The sequence below is a fragment of the Jaculus jaculus genome, chromosome 14 (genome assembly GCF_020740685.1).
Source record: "Jaculus jaculus isolate mJacJac1 chromosome 14, mJacJac1.mat.Y.cur, whole genome shotgun sequence".
Classification (NCBI taxonomy): domain Eukaryota; kingdom Metazoa; phylum Chordata; class Mammalia; order Rodentia; family Dipodidae; genus Jaculus; species Jaculus jaculus.
In genome coordinates this window covers 978,442-997,358 of record NC_059115.1, presented here as the reverse complement: position 1 = coordinate 997,358, position 18,917 = coordinate 978,442, and the positions used below count along the sequence as shown (strand labels likewise).

The window sequence follows — 18,917 nt, the reverse complement described above, 5'->3', positions numbered from 1 at the left end:
CACCACTTGTGGCATGGCATAAATTCTCCCTGCACTTTTCTCTTATGAAGATACATGTGAATGCCCAGCTAGATAATCAATGGTCAATTCTCCATCTAAAGAACTTCAGCCATATATACACCCCCTTTCAATATATGGTAGCATTTCTGGTCCAGGAGCTGGAAATGGATTTGGGAGTGGCATTTGGTCTACTCCTCTCTTGTCCTGGAACCCTCACTTCAGTCACCTGTAGAATCTAGTCAGCACCCTGACCCCTCAGATTTCTGAAGCCCAGAGACTGGTGGCCTGCATGGAGTGCTCAGCCTTGTCCTCCACTTCGTCACAGTCCCAAAGAGCAGCAGTTCACAGTAGTGCAGCGAGGCCCAGCTAACAGTCATTCAAAAGTGTGACTTGGAATCTAGTAGTTGATTTGATTCTTGTTAATGCTTTCATTTTATATTCACAACAATCCTATGAGATATATAAGATCATTTTCATCCCCATTGTACAAAGACTCCTGACCTAAGGTCTAGCTGCCTGCTGGGAGCCATCCAGGACCCTCAAGCCTAGGGCAACAGCTTCCTCTGGACTCTCACAGCCACCTGGACTACCCCCCCACCCCCGCATCCTAGTCTCTGCTCATCCTATAACTCCCATACCATCCCTGGCCCCACTGCCCACTCCCCACTGCCTGTGCCACCCAGTCTCATCCTCCAGAATAGGGAAATTCATTTATGAGACACAGGTGGTAATGATTTAAGCCGGCATAGCAACAGTGACTTAGCACTATTATCTGTTGAATAACTGTGACACAGCACTCATATTAACTGATTTTATCCGCATTCTGCTAGTAATTCCAGTAAAGTCCTGTGTAATAACTCCCCTCTGGACCAGGCCCGCTGACGAGCAGACACTGCTTTGTCTTCACCAGACAGTAAACAGAGCTGGAGAAGACAGACTCCACACTGAGCCCAGGGCAAGAGCTCTGGGGTCTAGGAGGGTTCTGGAAAGGAAGCGGAGAAGGAGCAGCGGGTGAGGGAAGGGAACCCAAGAGACCATTTATTGGAATGGATTTTCAGGATCATCGTTTCAGTCCTCTGAGATGTGTCCACTGCCCAGCCTTACCCACAGGTAGCTGCTGCAGGGTCAGAGTTCTTCCTGGGTGCCTCGGACAAGTGTTTGTGTGTCTGTAATCCATGTCTGCAGGGTGGACCGGTGCCCTGCTGTCGTTGTCCTTCTCAGTCTCCTGTCTGTAGTCACCTGCGGGTCGGAGGAGTGTTGCTTGGACTGGACTGGTGTGCGTACTATGCATTGACATAAGAGAATGCCTAATGCAAGAGACTTTATTGAGAAAATGAGTTTTGTACCTCAAAGTTTTAGAGGCCTGAAGTCCACATAGCATAACACAGGCTCCAGCGAGGGCCCTGTTGGTGCATACTCTGTTATGGTGGTGTCTGTGTGTCTTTGTCAATGTGTGGTCTCCCCATCTCCTGAATCAGGTGCTAGGCTTCAATAGTAGGGGCTCTAGCCTAATGATCTTATTAATCAAATCATGTGCTAAAGGCCCCACTTGTAAACACAATAGCTGGATGAAGTCTACTCTCTTTATATCATTAACACAAGACTTTGGGTCCTCACCACCTGCCATGAATTGAGGACAAACCATATTCAGCCAAACAAGTGGCCTGAGCTGAGGACATGGGTGTCATATCATGTGGTCACACTTCCTCCAGTGGGCTTGTCCAGGCTTGTTCTCATAGTAGCTGGGCACAGTCCTGTTATGGAGCCCGAATGGCAGTGGGAGGGACTGTCATGGCTCTTGGGGTCTCGACATGAGCCTGGCAGTACACAGCCTCTGCTGCATGTTGTTGGCGGCCTGAGTAGAGAACATACACCTGAGTCTTCCTGGAAGCCTGCTGCAGGTTCTCTCGGGATGAAGAGGTTTGGTAGGTCGTGGCCATCCCCACAACTCACACACCCATCCCCACCGCACAGGTGAACTCCTCCCTGCTGAGCTCAGACTGCAGCGAGCGCTGTTGCTGCTCCCTCAAGACCGGCCTGACGTGCCATGCAGCCAGCTGTCCACTTGGCCATGTCTGTGCAATCCAGGCAGAAGCCCGAGTCTGCTGGGCTGCCCGAGGCCTCTGCTCCCTCTCTGTGGGTGCCAACCTCACCACCTTTGATGGGGCCTACAGTGCTGTCAGCTCCCCTGGCATCTATGAGCTGTCTTCCCACTGCCCAGGACTCCAGAGTACCGTGCCCTGGTACCGTGTAGTTGCTGATGTCCAGCACTGTGACGGCAGAGTTGAGGCTGTGGGTGAGGTCCACGTCTTCTTCCAGGATGGAATGGTGACCGTGACCCCAAGCAAGGGCGTATGGGTAAGCATGGGCACAGAGGGTGGAACTGTCTCCTCTGGGGTGGCCTTCTCCTGTTAGCGTCCTTCATTCCTGGCTACCTAGTGGCCATGATGTCTGTTTGCTTAATTGAAAAAAAAAAAAACAAACTTTGTCCTGGATTTGTATTTGTCTTGATATTCTAGACTTAATCTGCCTCTTCAGACTGAGTCCTTAAGGAACCAAAATATTCTTGAAAGATTTTATTTTATTTATTTGGTTGGTTTTTCCAGGAAGGGTCTCACTCTCGCTCAGGGTGTCCTGGATTTCACTATGTAGCCTCAGGGTGGCCTCGAACTCCTGGCGATCCTCCTACCTCTATCTCCCAAGTGCTGGGATTAAAGGCGTGTGCCACCACGCCCAGCTAGTTGTAAGATTTTAAAAGAAAGATGTACATGTTCAGTTGAGAGACACTCAGATCTATCTCTCTCTTGCTTTTTCAAGGTAGGATCTCACTCTAACCCAGGTTGACCTGGAATTCACTCTGTGGTCCCAGGCTGGCCTCCAACTCACAATACTCTTCCTACCTTCTGAGTGCTTGGATTAAAGGTGACTGCCACTATGCCCAGCTCAGATTTCTTTTATTTATTTATTTATTTACAAGGAAAGAGAGAAAGGGGGAGTAAATGCTTGTGCCAGGGCTTCCAGCCACTACAAATGAATTCCAGACACATGCACCACTTTATGCATCTGGCTTTACATGGGTCCTGAGGAATCAAACCCTGGCCATCAGGCTTTGCAAGCAAGCACCTTACTTCTCTAGCCCATTAGATTTCTTTTGGAAGAGAGATTTATTAGGGGGAAGGTTATCATGCCACAGAATGGCATGGTGGGGTTCCCACACCAGAGAGAGAGGCTTTGGTTCCAAGGAGCAAAAGGAAGTGTTTCTTATTTGTTTCCAGGAGAGGGGAAATTTCCACACCATGTGGCACAAGCTGTATGCCAGGATCCATGATGGTGCTATGTAAGGTGGGGAGGGGTGGTTCAGGAAAACACTAGATACAACCCAGGGTCATAATTTAGGTAACAGCAATGAGGGCTGGTCATGCTTCCCACCCCATTAGCCCAGGTCAGGATAGCATCTGTGTTAACAACAGTCAGTAACTTAATGCATTTGGCATTCACATTAATCAAGGCTCCACTCATTACTAGAGAAAGAAAACCAAATTCAAATTTCCTTAAGGAAAAATGTCTTAATGGCTCACATACCTAGAAAATTGAGAAACAGCAGGTGCCTTAGGAATGGCTGGATCCAGATGCCCTAGAAATGTTGTCAGGACTTTGTACTTACTGAGAATATTGTCTTCCACTCCATCATCTCCATCCTTGGGTGGATTTCCTCTCATGGGGTGCTTCCACAGCTGAAGTTTGCTACCTCAGCAGAAAGTGATCCAATAAAAGTCCCCCCATTACATCTCACTGGGCCAATTTGAACCCATATGCCCACTTCTGGAACTGACCACTAGTCTTAAGGCTGGAATGCTATGACAGTTCAGCCGGCGGTCACAGGCTACGTCAGGAGGTCCCATAGCCATTCCCAGGTTGGGCGATTCTCTAGGAGTATTCAGCTCCTAGTTGTACTGGTGACTAAGAACTGTGACATTAGAGAGCACAAGGCAAAGTTGGCACACAGGAGCATGCATGCAGCGAGACGTAGAAAGAAGCCGGGCATGCTCCCAGAACTCTCTCCTTGTCCACTTACACAGACGTGCTTCCTCTCCTCCAAAGAGAGTCTGTCTACAGGGAAGCTCATTTTACCCTCAATGTGCAAGGTTGCCACTGGTTTCTGGTCCCTTAAGCACCCTCTGCTTAGCATGTACAAAAATTTCAGAGCCCCACAAAGAACCTCCAGGGGTTCAGTACCACTTATCCTCATTGGAATATAAGCTCACTTGACCAGAGATCCAACCAACCTCAGCCACCATTCTGTCCCAGGACATAGGTCATGGCCAGATATTTGAGAGTGTTCAGAAAAAGTGATTTTGTGAATAAACTCAGCACCCTCTGTGTTAGGCCCCGTGCTGGGTAACAGATACAACTTACTGGTTCTTAGGCTTGCACAGCTAGTTAAGACTTTCCATCCACGACGTCTCCAGATAGTCTCCACTGGCCTTCCTTCCTTCTCTCCTCCTTCCTTCTGGTATCTGTATCCATCTCTTCTTCTTTGTTCCTTCCCTTCTTTCCTTCTCTCCTTTCTTCCTTCTGCCCTCCCTCCCATCCAGATAGCCTTTCAGCCATCTTCTCAGAACTGTGTCTAATCTTTCCCAGCCACGTGCATGTATATCCAGATGTCTGCAGAGACTCAGATACAAAAGCATTAGATAAAATAGAAACATCTCTTTCCAAGAGGAAGTCTAACATCAAAAGGGTTAACAAGGGGCTGGAGAGATGGCTTAGCAGTTAAGTGCTTGCCTGTGAAGCCTGAGGACCCAGGTTCGAGGCTCAATTCCCCAGGACCCATGTTAGCCAGATGCACAAGGGGGCGCATGTGTCTGGAATTCGTTTGCAGTGGCTGGAGGCCCTGCCATGCCCATTCTCTCTCTCTCTCTTTCTGCCTCTTTATTTCTCTCTCTGTCTCTCTCAAACGAATAAGTAAAAATTGAATAAAATTTTTAAAAAAGGGTTAACTAGGGTTGGAGGGATGGCTTAGCGGTTAAGGTGCTTGCCTACAAAGCCTGAGGACCCATGTTCAACTCTTCAGTTCCCATGTAAGCCAGATGTACAAAATGATGCAAACATGCAAGGTTGCACACATGTGTACAAGGTGGCACACGCGTCTGGAGTTTGATTACAGTGGCTGGAGATCCTGGCATGCCAATTCTTACTCTCATGCTCTCACTCACACACCTTCTCATAAAAAAGGGGAGTATTTTGGGCTTGCCTCAAAAAATTAAAAAAAAAAAAAGAATTAACTCATCAACTAGAACAGACAACAGTTGAAAGAAAAACTAATTAGGTCACTGAGTCAGAAGACTATGATAAATGAATTTTTTGCATGATTACTGCTTTTACTGAGGTTATTACTTTCAGATACCAGCACTATTTAAAAAAGTTATAAATTTGCTTTTTTAAGGATCTGGTTACTTACAGGTCATTCTGGTTAAAAAAAAATGTTTGGGGAGCTGGAAAGATGGCTCAGTGGTTAAGGCACTTGCCAAAGGACGTAGGTTCAGTTCCCCAGTACCCACGTAAGCCAGATACACAAGATGGCACATGAGTCTGGAGTTCATTTGCAGCAGCTGAAGGCCCTGGTGTGTCCTTTCTCTCTCTATCTGCTTCTCTCTCTGTGTCTCTCAAATAAATAAGATAAATAAAAAAGTGTTTTGCCCCTGACCGTGGAATGTTGAGGGGAAGCATTAACTCAGGCCTCCGTCTTTCCTCGCTCCACCCTTCCATCCCGTACCATGTAAACACTAAACAGAGAGCAGCTCTGCAAGTGGTAGGAAGCTGGCGTGGGAGTAGCCCTGCCGTGGGCGCACGTGTGCCGCAGTGAGCCGTGAGTGAGCAGCGTCTCTGGCTGTCTTCTCACACACCCTCCCTCCATGTGGCTCATCTCTCCAGGGGTCTTCTTCTTTCACGACTGTCTTTCCTTGAGCTGTTACTTTGCTGTGGATCCATGCTGGTGGCTTCAAGCTATTCCATGGCTCTGCACCCCTTCCACCAGGTGAATGGTCTCCGAGTGGATCTTCCGGCTGACGTGCTCACATCGGTGTCCGTGAGGCGAGCACCCGATGGTGCCATGCTGGTCCGCCAGAAGGCAGGCATCCAGGTGTGGCTTGGAACCGATGGGCACCTGGCTGTGATGGTCAGCGATGACCATGCTGGCAGGTTGTGTGGGGCCTGTGGAAACTTTGATGGGGACCAGAGCAATGATGTTCACGACTCTCCGGGGAAGACAGCGATGGAGAAGTGGCGAGCCCAGGACTTCTCCCCATGGTGAGGCATGGAGGCTGCAGGCCAGGCTGCTTGGGCTGGGCGGTTGCATTCCCATGGGGAAGGGGTACTGTGGGTGGTACTTAGGCTGCAAAACAAGGTGCTAAGTGTCTGTCTCTTGCAGTTACAACTGAACTGTTCATCAGTTCCTCAATGGCAGTGAAGACTCCATGACCTGCCTCCTGAGCCCCAGAGGTACCAGCGATGGCAGGAAGCCCCGTGTGCCCACCCCTGTCCCAGCCCTGTTGTGACAGCATTGAGTAAATATCTCAACCAAGCTGCATGCCGGTGTGTCTGTCTCGTGCTGTCTGTCCCCTGCCCTCCCTCCCCACACTGTGGAGAGCCTGGCACGCGATGAATGTTCCCTGGGTGTGAGAGGATGGAGGGTGGCAGGCACTGGTGCATGGGAGTGTGGGAACAGATGACTGGGGAGAGCATTGGTCACAGGAAGGTGAGGAATCGGTGGGTAGAGGGATGGGTGGGGAAGAGGGATTATTATATGGGTGAAGAAAGGGAAGAGAGAGGGAGAGAGAGAGAGAGAGAGGGAAGGAGGGAGGGAGGGAGGGAGGGAGGGGGAGGGAGGAAAGAACAAAAGATTGGGGCGTTATTATTTAAAACCCTAGCAAGTTACTCAATTTTTCTCTGACTCCGTTTCATCATCTTCAAATAGAGCGAGTGACAGTAGCTATTTATAGTGAAGAATTAAGGTGTGAATCCAACTACCACGTCACAAAATGAACAGGGAAGGTGATGGAGACCATAGTGGAGAGAAGGGATTGGAAGCAAAGCAGAAAAAAGCTTTTAAATGGTAGAGAGTATCACATTATAATAAAATGAGGTGGAAGGTCTGCCACTGTGTTTAGCAGCATGGCGAGCCTTAGTGTTCTTTTGGAGGAGTGATGGAGGGAAAAACCCTATTGGTATGGATCCAGTAGAAAAGTGAAGATGAGGGCTGGAGAGATGGCTTAGCAGTTAAGTGCTTGCCTGTGAAGCCTAAGGACCCTGGTTCAAGACTCTATTCCCCAGTACCCATGTTAGCCAGATGCACAAGGGGGCGCATGCGTCTGGAGTTTGTTTGCAGTGGCTGGAAGCCTTGGCACGCCCATTCACTCTCTATCTGTCTCTCTCCCTCTCTCTCTGTCACTCTCAAATAAATAAATAAAAATGAACAAAAAATATTTTTAAAAAAGTGAAGACGATCAGCTTAAACATGCTTTTGAAGAACTTTGTTATGGACCAGCCAGAACAGATAGATGTGTTATCCCAACACGTTCCACTCCTGGGGTGCCAGGGCAGAGTCGTGGGAGAGCTGGAGTCAGCTCCTAGTTTGAGCATGAGAATGGATGTGTGATGATGGGTGGAGATCTGGATGGGTGCTAGGGCTGACGTCATGGGGGAGGGACCATGGCCAGTGTGATGGGTTGTTGGAATGGAAAGAGGCTTAGAGCATTAGAATGAGAGCATTGGGTGGAGAGTTAGAGGTGATGGGCAAAAGGTGAATGGCATGGACCTGATGCTGTGTAAGAGCTAAAGTGTTGCAGTGGACAGTGTCTGGAGATGGGTTCTCTACCCAAAGTCTAGGATTTCTAGGGCTTTCACACACCAGTGTGTCCCTGACATTCTGGGATTTGGGGAGTTACCCTAATCACCACTGTCCCCAGCACAGTGTAAGTGTGGCCATGGGAGTTAGGACTGGGTTTGAGGAATGATCACGAGCAGAGAAGGGAACAAGGAACTGAGGGGCCAGGATGTGCATAAGATTTGGTGAAGAATTATGACAGGAAGGTGACAATGAATTCTTAGCTAAAATGACAAAGAAAAGTAAAGAGAGATGAGAGTTAACAGAGCTGGTTACAAGAACGGGAATAGATATTATAAAATGACTATAATGTAAGAATAGGGGCATATCCTACGCCGAGAATGACGGTAATGTAAGAGTGGAGCCAAGCCTCCAGTGTGACTGGCTGTCATGTAAGGGTGGAGCAGAGCCTACAGTGTGACTGGCTGCATGTAAGCGTGGATCAGAGCCTACAGCGTGACTGGCAGTCATGGAAGAGTGGAGCAGAGTCTACAGTGTGACTGCATGTCATGTAAGAGTGGAGCTGAGCCTACAGTGTGTCTGGCTGTCATGTAAGAGTGGAGCAGAGTCTACAGTGTGACTGGCTGTCATGTAAGAGTGGAGCAGAGCCTACAATGTGACTGCCTGCCATGTAAGAGTGGAGCAGAGTCTACAGTGTGACTGCATGTCATGTAAGAGTGGAGCAAAGCCTACAGTGTGACTGGCTGCCATGTAAGAGTGGATCAGAGTCTACAGTGTGACTGGCTGTCATGTAAGAGTGGAGCAAAGCCTACAGTGTGACTGGCTGCCATGTAAGAGTGGAGCAGAGTCTACAGTGTGACTGGCTGTCATGTAAGAGTGGAGCAAAGCCTACAGTGTGACTGGCTGCATGTAAGATTGGAACAGAGCCTACAGTGTGACTGGCTGTCATGTAAGAGTAGAGAAGAATCTACAGTGTGGCTGGATATCATGTAAGTGTGGAGAAGAGTCTATAGTATGACTGGCTGTCATGTAAGAGTGGAGCAGAGTCTACAGTGTGACTGGCTGTCATGTAAGAGTGGAGCTGAGCCTACAGTGTGACTGCTGTCATGTAAGAGTGGATCAGAGCCTACAGTGTGACTGGCTGCCATGTAAAAGTGGATCAGAGCATACAGTGTGACTGGCTGTCATGTAAGAGTGGAGCAAAGCCTACAATGTGACTGGCTGTCATGTAAGAGTGGAGCAAAGCCTACAATGTGACTGGCTGTCATGTAAGAGTGGAGCAGAGTCTACAGTGTGACTGGCTGTCATGTAAGGGTGGAGCAGAGCCTACAGCATGACTGGCAGTCATGTAAGAGTGGATCAGAGCCTACAGTGTGATTGGCTGTCATGTAAGAGTGGATCAGAGCCTACAGTGTGACTGGCTGTCATGTAAGAGTGGATCAGAGTCTACAGCATGACTGGCAGTCACGTAGGAGTGGATCAGAGCCTACAGCGTGACTGGCTGTCATGTAAGAGTGGATCAGAGTCTACAGCATGACTGGCAGTCATGTAAGAGTGGATCAGAGCCTACAGTGTGACTTGCTGCCATGTAAGAGTGGAGCAGAGCCTACAGTATGACTGGCTGTCATGTAGAGTGGAGAAGAGTCTACAGTATGACTGGATATCATGTAAGAGTGGAGCAGAGCCTACAGTGTGACTTGTCATGTAAGAGTGGATCAAAGTCTACAGTATGACTGGCTGTCATGTAAGAGTGGAGCAGAGCCTACAGTGTGACTTGTTGTCATGTAAGAGTGGAGCAGAGCCTACAGTATGACTGGATATCATGTAAGAGTGGATCAGAGCCTACAGTGTGACTGGCTGTCATGTAGAGTGGAGAAGAGTCTACAGTATGACTGGATATCATGTAAGAGTGGAGCAGAGCCTACAGTGTGACTTGTTGTCATGTAAGAGTGGATCAAAGTCTACAGTATGACTGGCTGTCATGTAAGAGTGGAGCAGAGCCTACAGCATGACTGGCTGTAACGTAAGAACGGCAGTAAGAGCTTGGAGGGGCTGATGCTATGTACACGTCCCATGCTCGTGAAGGCAGATTATTGGTACTCAGTGTGGAAAGCCGTGTCTTCTGGGGAGAGCAAGTGGTGGTGAGAGCAGGAAAGAAAAAGGCAGCTTGAGTGTGGAATGTCCCCTGAGTTTCATGTGTGCAGTTCTCAGTCTCAAACAGTTTTCACAGGTGACTAGCTGGAAATTTTCTCAGTTCTTTCCCTCTCAAAAGGAGGAATTGATCTAAGAGACACAGACAGTCTAAGCAGAAGTCTTTTTAGCAAAGCAAAGTGACAGTATATTCTAGAAGGCTTGGAGCAGGCTGGCCTGAAATGATGGTAGCAGCAAGAGATTGTGGATTTGTCTTTTTTTTTTTTTTCTTTTTTGAGGGTCGGGTCTCACTATGGTCCAGGCTGACCTGAATTAACTAGGTAGTCTCAGGGTTGCCTCGAACTCACAATGAGCTTCCTACCTCTGCCTCCCAAGTACTGGGATTAAAAGCATGTGCCACCACACCTGGCTTGTATTTGTCATTTTATGAAGTTTATGAATGTTCATGAGATGGATGATTACATGACTACATTTTATCTCCCTTATGGTCAACCAGATTTTCCATTATGCTGTTTTTTCTCACAATCTTTTTGAAAAACTGGGCATGGGGCAAAACGACAATGCAAGTTATACCATATGAAGCCAGGTTCCTTTTAGGATTCCGACCTTTCATTTAGTATGCATGTGTGGCAAATGGGAATGTTCCCTGAAACTTTCATTTCTAACAGGTCAGGAAGAACTTAACCTTAGCTTCAAGGGAGATTCATCACCAAGGGGCATTTTGGCCATCAGTAGACACAGCTCCAAGACACACCTGCAGTTTTCCTGCCTCCCATCCTACTCCTTCCTACTTGCCTTGTGTTTCCCTTAAAAAACTGGGACCTTTATAATTTCATTGTATTTTCTTTATTTATCTTCAAAGAGAGAGAGAGAGGAGAGAGAAAGAGACATCATGGCCTCTTGCCACTGCAAACTGTCTGGCTTTTACACGGGTACTGGGGAATCAAACCCAGGCCAGTAAGCTTTACAACCAAGGGCCTTCCACTCCTGAGCCACTTCCCAAAACCCCTTTATAATTTTATAAGGGGGTGAGATGGAAGTCTCTTCAATAACTTCTTAAAATTTAAGAGTTGTGGACAAAGACCCTACCTATGGGTCCCACACCCTTACTGTGTATGTTCATGTGGTTGCTAAGACTGGTTAGGCTAAGGATATCAATTTGTTGGTATAAGTAGCAACTGATTTTTACTGATTGGAAAGTTCCAGAGAAATTTTGTCCCACTTGATCTACTTTAGAGTATGATATCTCAAGATCTAGTCCAGGAGAGGTGGGCCAATATCTCCTTTATAACCCTCTAAAGCTGCAGATGTTGAATTCTGAAAGAACTGAACCGGGTTAGCCATTGAAGGCGGCAGGGACCACAGATACAGAGTGAAGTGTAAGATGGGTCACCTTGTCACACCCATCCCAACAATCATTAAGAAAAGCTGTCGTGGAGAAGAAAGCACATGAGGATCTCTCTCACTCTCTCTCTTTCTCTCTCTGTCTCTCTTCCTCTGTCTCTCTCCTGTCCTTGTAAATAAATAATGAAAAACACCCATGATAAGCAAGCAGGAAGACATGAGCCTGCTATGCCCTGGCAAATGGCCATGTGATTTTGGTTCCTTTTTCTCATGGCCACTCCCAGCTGTTCCTGCAAGTTCTGGAGAGAAGAACCCAGGGGGTTGCAGGGCCCACTGTCCCTCATGCTTGTGCAGAAAGTGCACTTCACCCCTGAGCCCTGAGCCATATGGTTCTTGTCTGCTGCAGCTCTTGGGTAGAACTTACTGCTGCTTGAGAATCTAAGAATAGGAGTTTACAGGTGGAGAGATGGCTTATCAAGTTAGGCACTTGCCTGCAAAGCCTAAGGACTGGAGTTCGATTCCCCCTTCCCACATAAAGCCGTATATACAAACTGGTGCATGTATCTAGATTTCGTTGGCAGTGGCTAGAGCCCCTGGGGCACCCATTCTCCTCTGTCCCCTTGCAAATAAATAAATAAATAAATACTTTTACTTTATTTATTTATTTATTTTTTGCTTTTTCAAGTTAGGGTCTCACTCTGGCCCAGGCTGATGTGTAGTTCACTATGGAGTCTCAGGGTAGCCTCAAACTCATGGCAATCCTCCTACCTCTGCCTCCTGAGTGCTGGGATTAAAGGCGTGTGCCACCACGCCTGGCAATAAATAAATACTTTTAAAAGGATATGATTTTAAAAGTTGTGGTAGTTTGAGTGGATGCCCCCCAGTAGATTCAGGAGTTTTATTAAAGCTTGTAACTTGGTGTCACTGTGGGTGGATCCTAGGGTCCAGCTCTAAGGTGCTCCTGGGGGCAGATCTGAATTTCAGCCTAAGGTATGCAGAGGGCTTGAGCTGTGCCTGGGATCCTGCGCTGTGTTTGCCTATGGTGCTGCTGGTGGTATTTCTCTCTGTGTGGACCTGGTGGGGGGCTCCTTCCGCCATTATGGTGGGTCCCCTGGATCTGTAAGCCTCAGTGGTCCTGTTCCTCCCATAAACTGTGCCTCGTTTGGAAGTTCATCCAGCCACGTGAAGCTTACTTTGATACAAGTTATAGAAATGTTCCATTACAGCAAGAGCTGGCCAAGCTAACAAACTTCCAAATGATATTGAGCAGCAAAACTCTCTTATCAAGAGCAAGAAAATGCAGAAGGCAGAAAAATACATAGACAGGCAAAAAGTAAAAAATCTTTAATGTTTATGCTGTAATTACAGTTTAGGACACAACAGGTATCTGCTCTTCTGCATAATAAATGTTTTATTTTCAGGCTGGATGAATGGCTTTGTTGTTAAGACACTTGCCTACAATGCCTAAGGACCCAGGTTTGATTCCCCAGTACCCACATAAGCCAGATGCACAAGGTGGTGCATGCATCTGGAGTTCATTTGCAGTGGCTGGAGGCCCTGGCACACCCATTCTCTCTGTCTTTCTCCATCTGTCTCTCAAATAAATGAATAAATAAATAAAATATGTATTAAAATTAATGGTTATTTTTCCTGGAAGACCAAGGGGAGAGAAAGAGAGAATCCAGTGGTACACGCTGCACAGAAGACATGCTGTCAGGTCCAGGGTTGGCCGGATGAAGCCAGGTCATCTGTCCTCTTTACAGTATTTTCCTCTTACCAGAGAGCTAGCTGAGGGTTACCTGTTACCATTCCCTGGTCCTTCCCTCCCCAGTCCCAGGGGCCAGGCCTTCCTTGGGATTTAAGGTCCCAGCATTTAGACCTCTAGACTCCCCACCTGTCCTGTTGTCTGTCCTCCAGTGGTCCCATTCTCCCCTCCGGGTTATCATCCTTCCGAACCAGGAATAAGAAAAACCTATGGTGCTGGTGCTAGTTCTGGCGGTGTTATTTCTCTCAGCCCTGGGGAGAGGAGTGCCCCACCATCACTAACCACCAAGATGTCCAGGCTGGCTGTACCAATAAAAGAAGAAGGGATGTCTGGAAGCACTAGTTAGGCTGTCAGCTGAGGTAATGGCCAGAACATGGCATTTCCTAGACAAACTGCACAGCAATCAGTGATCTCCGAGGCACAGAGGAGGGGAGCAGGGTGTGTGGACTAACTACTTTGATGTGACAAGATAACCTATCAGAAGCAACCTCAGAGAGGAATGACGCATTCAGGCTCGCGTTTGCAGGGAGTACAGTTTACATGGCACACAAGGGCTCTGTGTCCCCATCACTTTTACATTCCTCATGCCTGTAAAACCAGTGCCATGTGGATGATGCCAAGTGCTGCCACCAGTGCCAGATGTGTCAAAGCCAATCTGGACCATGGCTACGGTGGTCTTTTAGTTCCTGTGTCTCTGAGAAAACATTTCCCTACATGTTCACCTTCCAGCAGACACCCCCTCCTTCAACCTACCCTCTTTGGCTCTCTATCTTTAGGTATTCTCTCTCTGTGTGTCTTTATTTGAAAAAATCCATTCACATGTAATTCAAACCTTGTAATCTTCAATGGGAGGGCCTTTCCCTCAAGTCACCTCTCTCTTTCTAGATGTTCCAGGGCACAGTGAGAGGTTTCTCTTTAATGGCACTCATCTCTCTAACAGTCACTCATCTCTAACAGTTAACAGCTGTCTAATCCATACCTACTTTGTCTGCAACTTTAAAAATGCACTCATGATCTCAAACTGCACTTTTTTTTTTTTTTTGCCCCACTTTTTCTCTCCATTCTCACCATTTCTCTGGCCAAAAGCATCAAGCAACAACCATGTCACAGCCTGAATACTATGTTGTCTTGAAATCTCCACAGATTTTCTCCATTACCTTTTAATTCAGTCTCACTCAAATTTTCAGGCCATGGGTAGAGCATAGCAAGATTCTTTGCCTGAATGTAACACTAGTGGCCTCAAACCCAGTTCTCAATACCATCTTTGTCCCTGCCTGATACCTCATAAGCTAACTTCCTGTCTGCATTTCTATTGTCATTCTGGTCTTCTGATTTTCCACTATATTATTCCATTAAACTGCCTACCACATGCCTGGATGTCTCTAGCATTCACCTCCAAAGTCTTCCACATTCATCCTATAAATGAATTCAAAAGGCTTACAAACCACATGGTCAAATTAAGTTACACCACTGAACCCCCCCCACACACACACTTCTTGGTACCAATTTTCTATGTCTGTTAAATATTCTTATAGCTGTGACCAAAAAAAAAAAAAAAAGCCCAAGTATGTGAAGCCTTCCCCAATAGGGTCTTACCATCTATTCCTGGTGGGAAACAAAGAGCCTCAGCAATGGCCTGTAATGTTTTTGGGACATCAGGGACCTCCCTGGCCAACAATTCACTGGCAGGTATCCTATCCCTGGTTCTAAAAATTTTCTAACAACAATCTATGGCTTCTGGTTTTTCCATTATCCAAAAAAGTAGGTTTTCATATGATTTATTCACATCCTCTTAGATTTTTTTTTAAAAATTTTATTTATTTATTTGAGAGCGACAGACACAGAGAGAAAGACAGATAGAGGGAGAGAGAGAGAATGGGCACGCCAGGGCTTCCAGCCTCTGCAAATGAACTCCAGATGCGTGCGCCCCCTTGTGCATCTGGCTAACATGGGACCTGGGGAACCAAGCCTCGAACCGGGGTCCTTAGGCTTCACAGGCAAGCGCTTAACCGCTAAGCCATCTCTCCAGCCCCCTCTTAGATTTTGAATAGCCCTCCCTCCACCTTTCCTTTACTCAATCTCTTCCTCTGACCTCACTTAGGTTATTTCACTCCCATTAATCTGTTTCTCCCTCTCTCTCTCTCTCTCTCTCTCTCTATATATATATATATATATATATATATATGTACAATACCACCTTATTAAGTCCCCCTCATTCCTACCTTTTTATTCACTTCATATCCCCTTTCTAGTTTACTGGCCTTTGCTACGGAGTTTTATTCCTACTCACATATAAGTCCAAACATTTGTAGCTCGGACCCACATATGGAACCTGTTTCCTCTTAAGGGTGATCTACGACCCAGCCATGAAGGACCCTGCCTCTAGGTTCCGCAAATGTCCGTCTGCATTACTGAGGGGCGGTAATTTTTTTTTTTCTTCTGGCAGTGCTGGACATGGAACCCAGAGCAAGGGGACAAACCCACAGAACCAACCAAGAGTTCAGTTTTCAAGACAGCAACACCTCCAGCAATGGCTGCATTGTATCTCATTCAGATAAACAATATGTGCCCCGTTTTGTCTGTTTAGACCAACAAAGGCAGATAAAGAAGAGGGGAAGAAAGACTGAGTTAGACGTCAAGGAACTGTGGGTACATGCTAGGATGATTCTTGAAGAAAAGTCGCACCAGAAGGTTTGTGGCACTGAAGCTTCATCCTTCCCCATGCACATCACTAGGTGTCCTGTCTCCCCTCCAGGTTCCAGTGGGGAGGAGGGCCCACAGAAAGACCACAGGGTGTGGCTCAGTAGGAAAGTGCTCACCCATCATACACCAGGCCCCGGGTTTATCCCTATAACAAATAAATAAATAAATAAATAAATAAATAAATAAATAAATAAATAAACAAAACTTCAAAATAGCTTGTTGGGGACATTTCAGGTTCAAACCATAACATGATAGGTTAGATCAGCCCCTGGGGAGGCATCGATTATATCCCAGAAAGCCCACACTCCCTCTCCGTTACTTCTTCAGTACCCTATGTGCCACTAAGCCCGCACATCTTAGCCCAGAAAAATTCTGGGGTGGGTGAAGGGGAGGTATAGATTCACCCCAAAACTAGCCAATACCATCTTCATGGAGCAGGGTGGGGTGTGGCTATCAAATACCAAACCAATTCTGTGAGATGGAGGCAGTATGTCCTACACAGGGGCCTGAGTCCTCAGACTTTAAACATGCAATAGACACCCATCTCCCCTGGTACACAGAAACAAGATGTTTTAGGGACAGAGGTCAGTCCATGGCTGGATATAGATCTCTGTGTATGTGTGTGTGTGTGTGTATTTTTTTTTTTTTTTTTTTGGTAAAGAAAAAGATAGGAATCTGGCCAGTGAGCCAAATACCACCTCCCACTTCAATCTCCACTATCCTGCCCAGAGACTTAGGCTTGTGGCACAATGCACACTCCCCAGTGGTCTCTCTAATGCCACCTTCCAGGACTGAACGTTTTACACAAGCTCCCGGGGTGTAGCCACCAGCTGTTCTCACATCCTGCTAAGAACTCAAGCTTCAGACTCATCCTCCACCCTTCCCAGGCCTTCAGGGCTCCTGTTCCACCTGGCATGAGATCAGAAGCCTCGTCCAGGATGTTGGCGTCATCTGCCTGGCAGGTGGCCCAGGGTGTGGCCTGAGGGGCCAAGAGACACCACTATATAGCCCAGTCAAGGAGATGACCCTGTAGCTCCAGGGACCTGCAGGTGAGAAGGGCTGGGGTCCCTGTGGAAGTGGGACAGCTAGCTAGTCCCCTGCACTTATCCCTGGGTCCAGACCTCTTCTCCTGCATCGGCCCTCAGACACTTTGGGTGTCCAGTTCTCCACCCACCTGTTTCTCTGGATCCTGGGCTCCCTAGCTCGCTCACAGACCCACTGGACAGCCACCCCTCTCCCCACACACACCCAGTCCCATCTACCCAACTTCTCTCCCCACATCAGCCTTCCTTACACCCAGGTGGCCCTTGTCCTCAGATTTCCTCTTTCTGTCCTCTCTAGGACAGTCTCCAAAGGCAGCAGACCCCTTCTTATGAGCCCCCTCTATCTCAACTGCAGGCATGGCATCCCTGTGGAGCTGGCGGACGCTGTGGGCAGGAGCAGCCCTCCTGTGGGGTAAGTCAGACTGCGCCTCCACCTACGACCTTGTTTCTGTCTGGGAAACGGCCAGCCTGGTCAGCAACCTCCATTTGTGTCCCTGCCACAAAACATAGTCTGTGTTCTCCCAGGCTACCTCTCTCCCTCTCTCACTCCCTCCCTCCTTTCTTACCTTCATTTTGTTTTTCAAGATAAGGTATCACGCAAGCCCAGGCTGACCTTGAATTCACTATGTAGTCTCATCCTCTTACCTCTGCCTACCCAGTACTGGCATTACAGGTGTGCACCCCACACCTTCTGTCTTCTATTTTCTATCTTTTTTGGGGGAGGGGTTTTGAGGTAGGGTCTCGCTGTAGCCCAGGCAGACCTGGAATTCACTATGTAGTCTCAGGGTGACCTTGAACTCAACAGCGATTCTCCTACCTCTACCTCCCAAGCGCTGGGTTTAAAGGTGTGAGCCAGCACGCCTGGTTATTTTCTATCTTTTGAAATGTCACTCAGCCTCTCCAGCCTGTGAGAAGGTGGGGTGGGGGACGTGGAGTGAAGACAAGTGGACACGTCAGAAGATGCACTCTGTCCCTTGTCACCACCTGCTGCTCTTCCAGGCCAGCTGTGTGCAACTGGGGCATCAGATCCCAGGCAATCCAGAGACCCCAGGAGTGCTCTCCCTGAGAGACTGCAGACCTCAGTCTTCTTGCCTCTAAAGTGGACAGTTGTAAGCCAGCTGCCCACAGTCCACACCACAGGAGGACCCAGGTTTCTGAGCTCGTGAACACTGCTAAGTATTTTCAACTCTCTTCCCCAGCTCTGATCTCCCTAGGGGAGCCCTCCTGCCAAGGCGTTCAGTGTCCAGCTGGACAGCGCTGCCAGGTGGTGACGGGGAAGGCCAGGTGTGTGGCAGAGCCCACGGCTGTCTGCCGTGTCCTGGGCGACCCCCATTACACCACCTTCGATGGCCGTCGTTTTGACATGATGGGCACCTGCTCCTACACCATGGCTGAGCTACGCAGCACCAAAGAGGCTCTGCTGGCTTTCAGAGTGGAAGCCAAGAACGAGCACCGCAGCAGCCGCCAAGTCTCCTACGTGGGCTTGGTCACCGTGCGTGCCTACAACCACTCAGTGTCACTGGTTCGTGGGGAGATAGGCTTTGCCCGGGTAAGTGTTTTGTGGCTGTAAGATTAACAGCCTTGAGCTGTCAGTCCAAAGAAGCAGCCTAATCTCTGGTGTTAGACCACAGCACAAGCCCTTTGCAGAATGGAGGAGGGTGTGAAGAAATGTTACTAGGGTTTCAGGGGGGAGGGAAATCCTGGCTCCCAGAATCCAGTGGGCTAAATTTGGCTCTGACACTTGTTCAATAAGCCAGCCAAAGGTGAGTGGTAAGGGACACAGAAAAGAGATACAATCAAATTGGACATTTAGGGAAGAATAGATAAAGGGTTTTGTAACTTCAAGTCTCTCTATATTCGAGGGAGAGACAAGAACTGTGAGATCTTAGAGGAGAGGGGACGTAGCCACCAGATGGAGCAGGTATTCATGGTCAAGCCCTGGTCTGAGTGACCACTATCTCAGCTCTGTTTCTTGAAGGGGTTTGGTAGAAGTTGTCTCTTGAGAATGGTGTGCTTCCCATAAAGCAGCTGTCTCTGCTCTGCGGTGTGGCCTTAGTGTCATGGA

General features: G+C 47.9%; 1 protein-coding gene across 1 annotated transcript in view; it reads left to right on the top strand.

Annotated features, from left to right (window-relative positions):
* Positions 1-18,917, top strand: part of LOC101595403 (Fc gamma binding protein) — a 109,792-nt gene that overhangs the window by 60,953 nt on the left and 29,922 nt on the right. The window contains exons 21-26 of the mRNA XM_045134168.1: positions 1,975-2,358; positions 6,038-6,309; positions 6,394-6,406; positions 6,453-6,501; positions 17,208-17,264; positions 18,052-18,401. Coding sequence (XP_044990103.1) covers positions 1,975-2,358; positions 6,038-6,309; positions 6,394-6,406; positions 6,453-6,501; positions 17,208-17,264; positions 18,052-18,401 — 1,125 coding nt within the window. The remainder of the gene's footprint in view (positions 1-1,974; positions 2,359-6,037; positions 6,310-6,393; positions 6,407-6,452; positions 6,502-17,207; positions 17,265-18,051; positions 18,402-18,917) is intronic.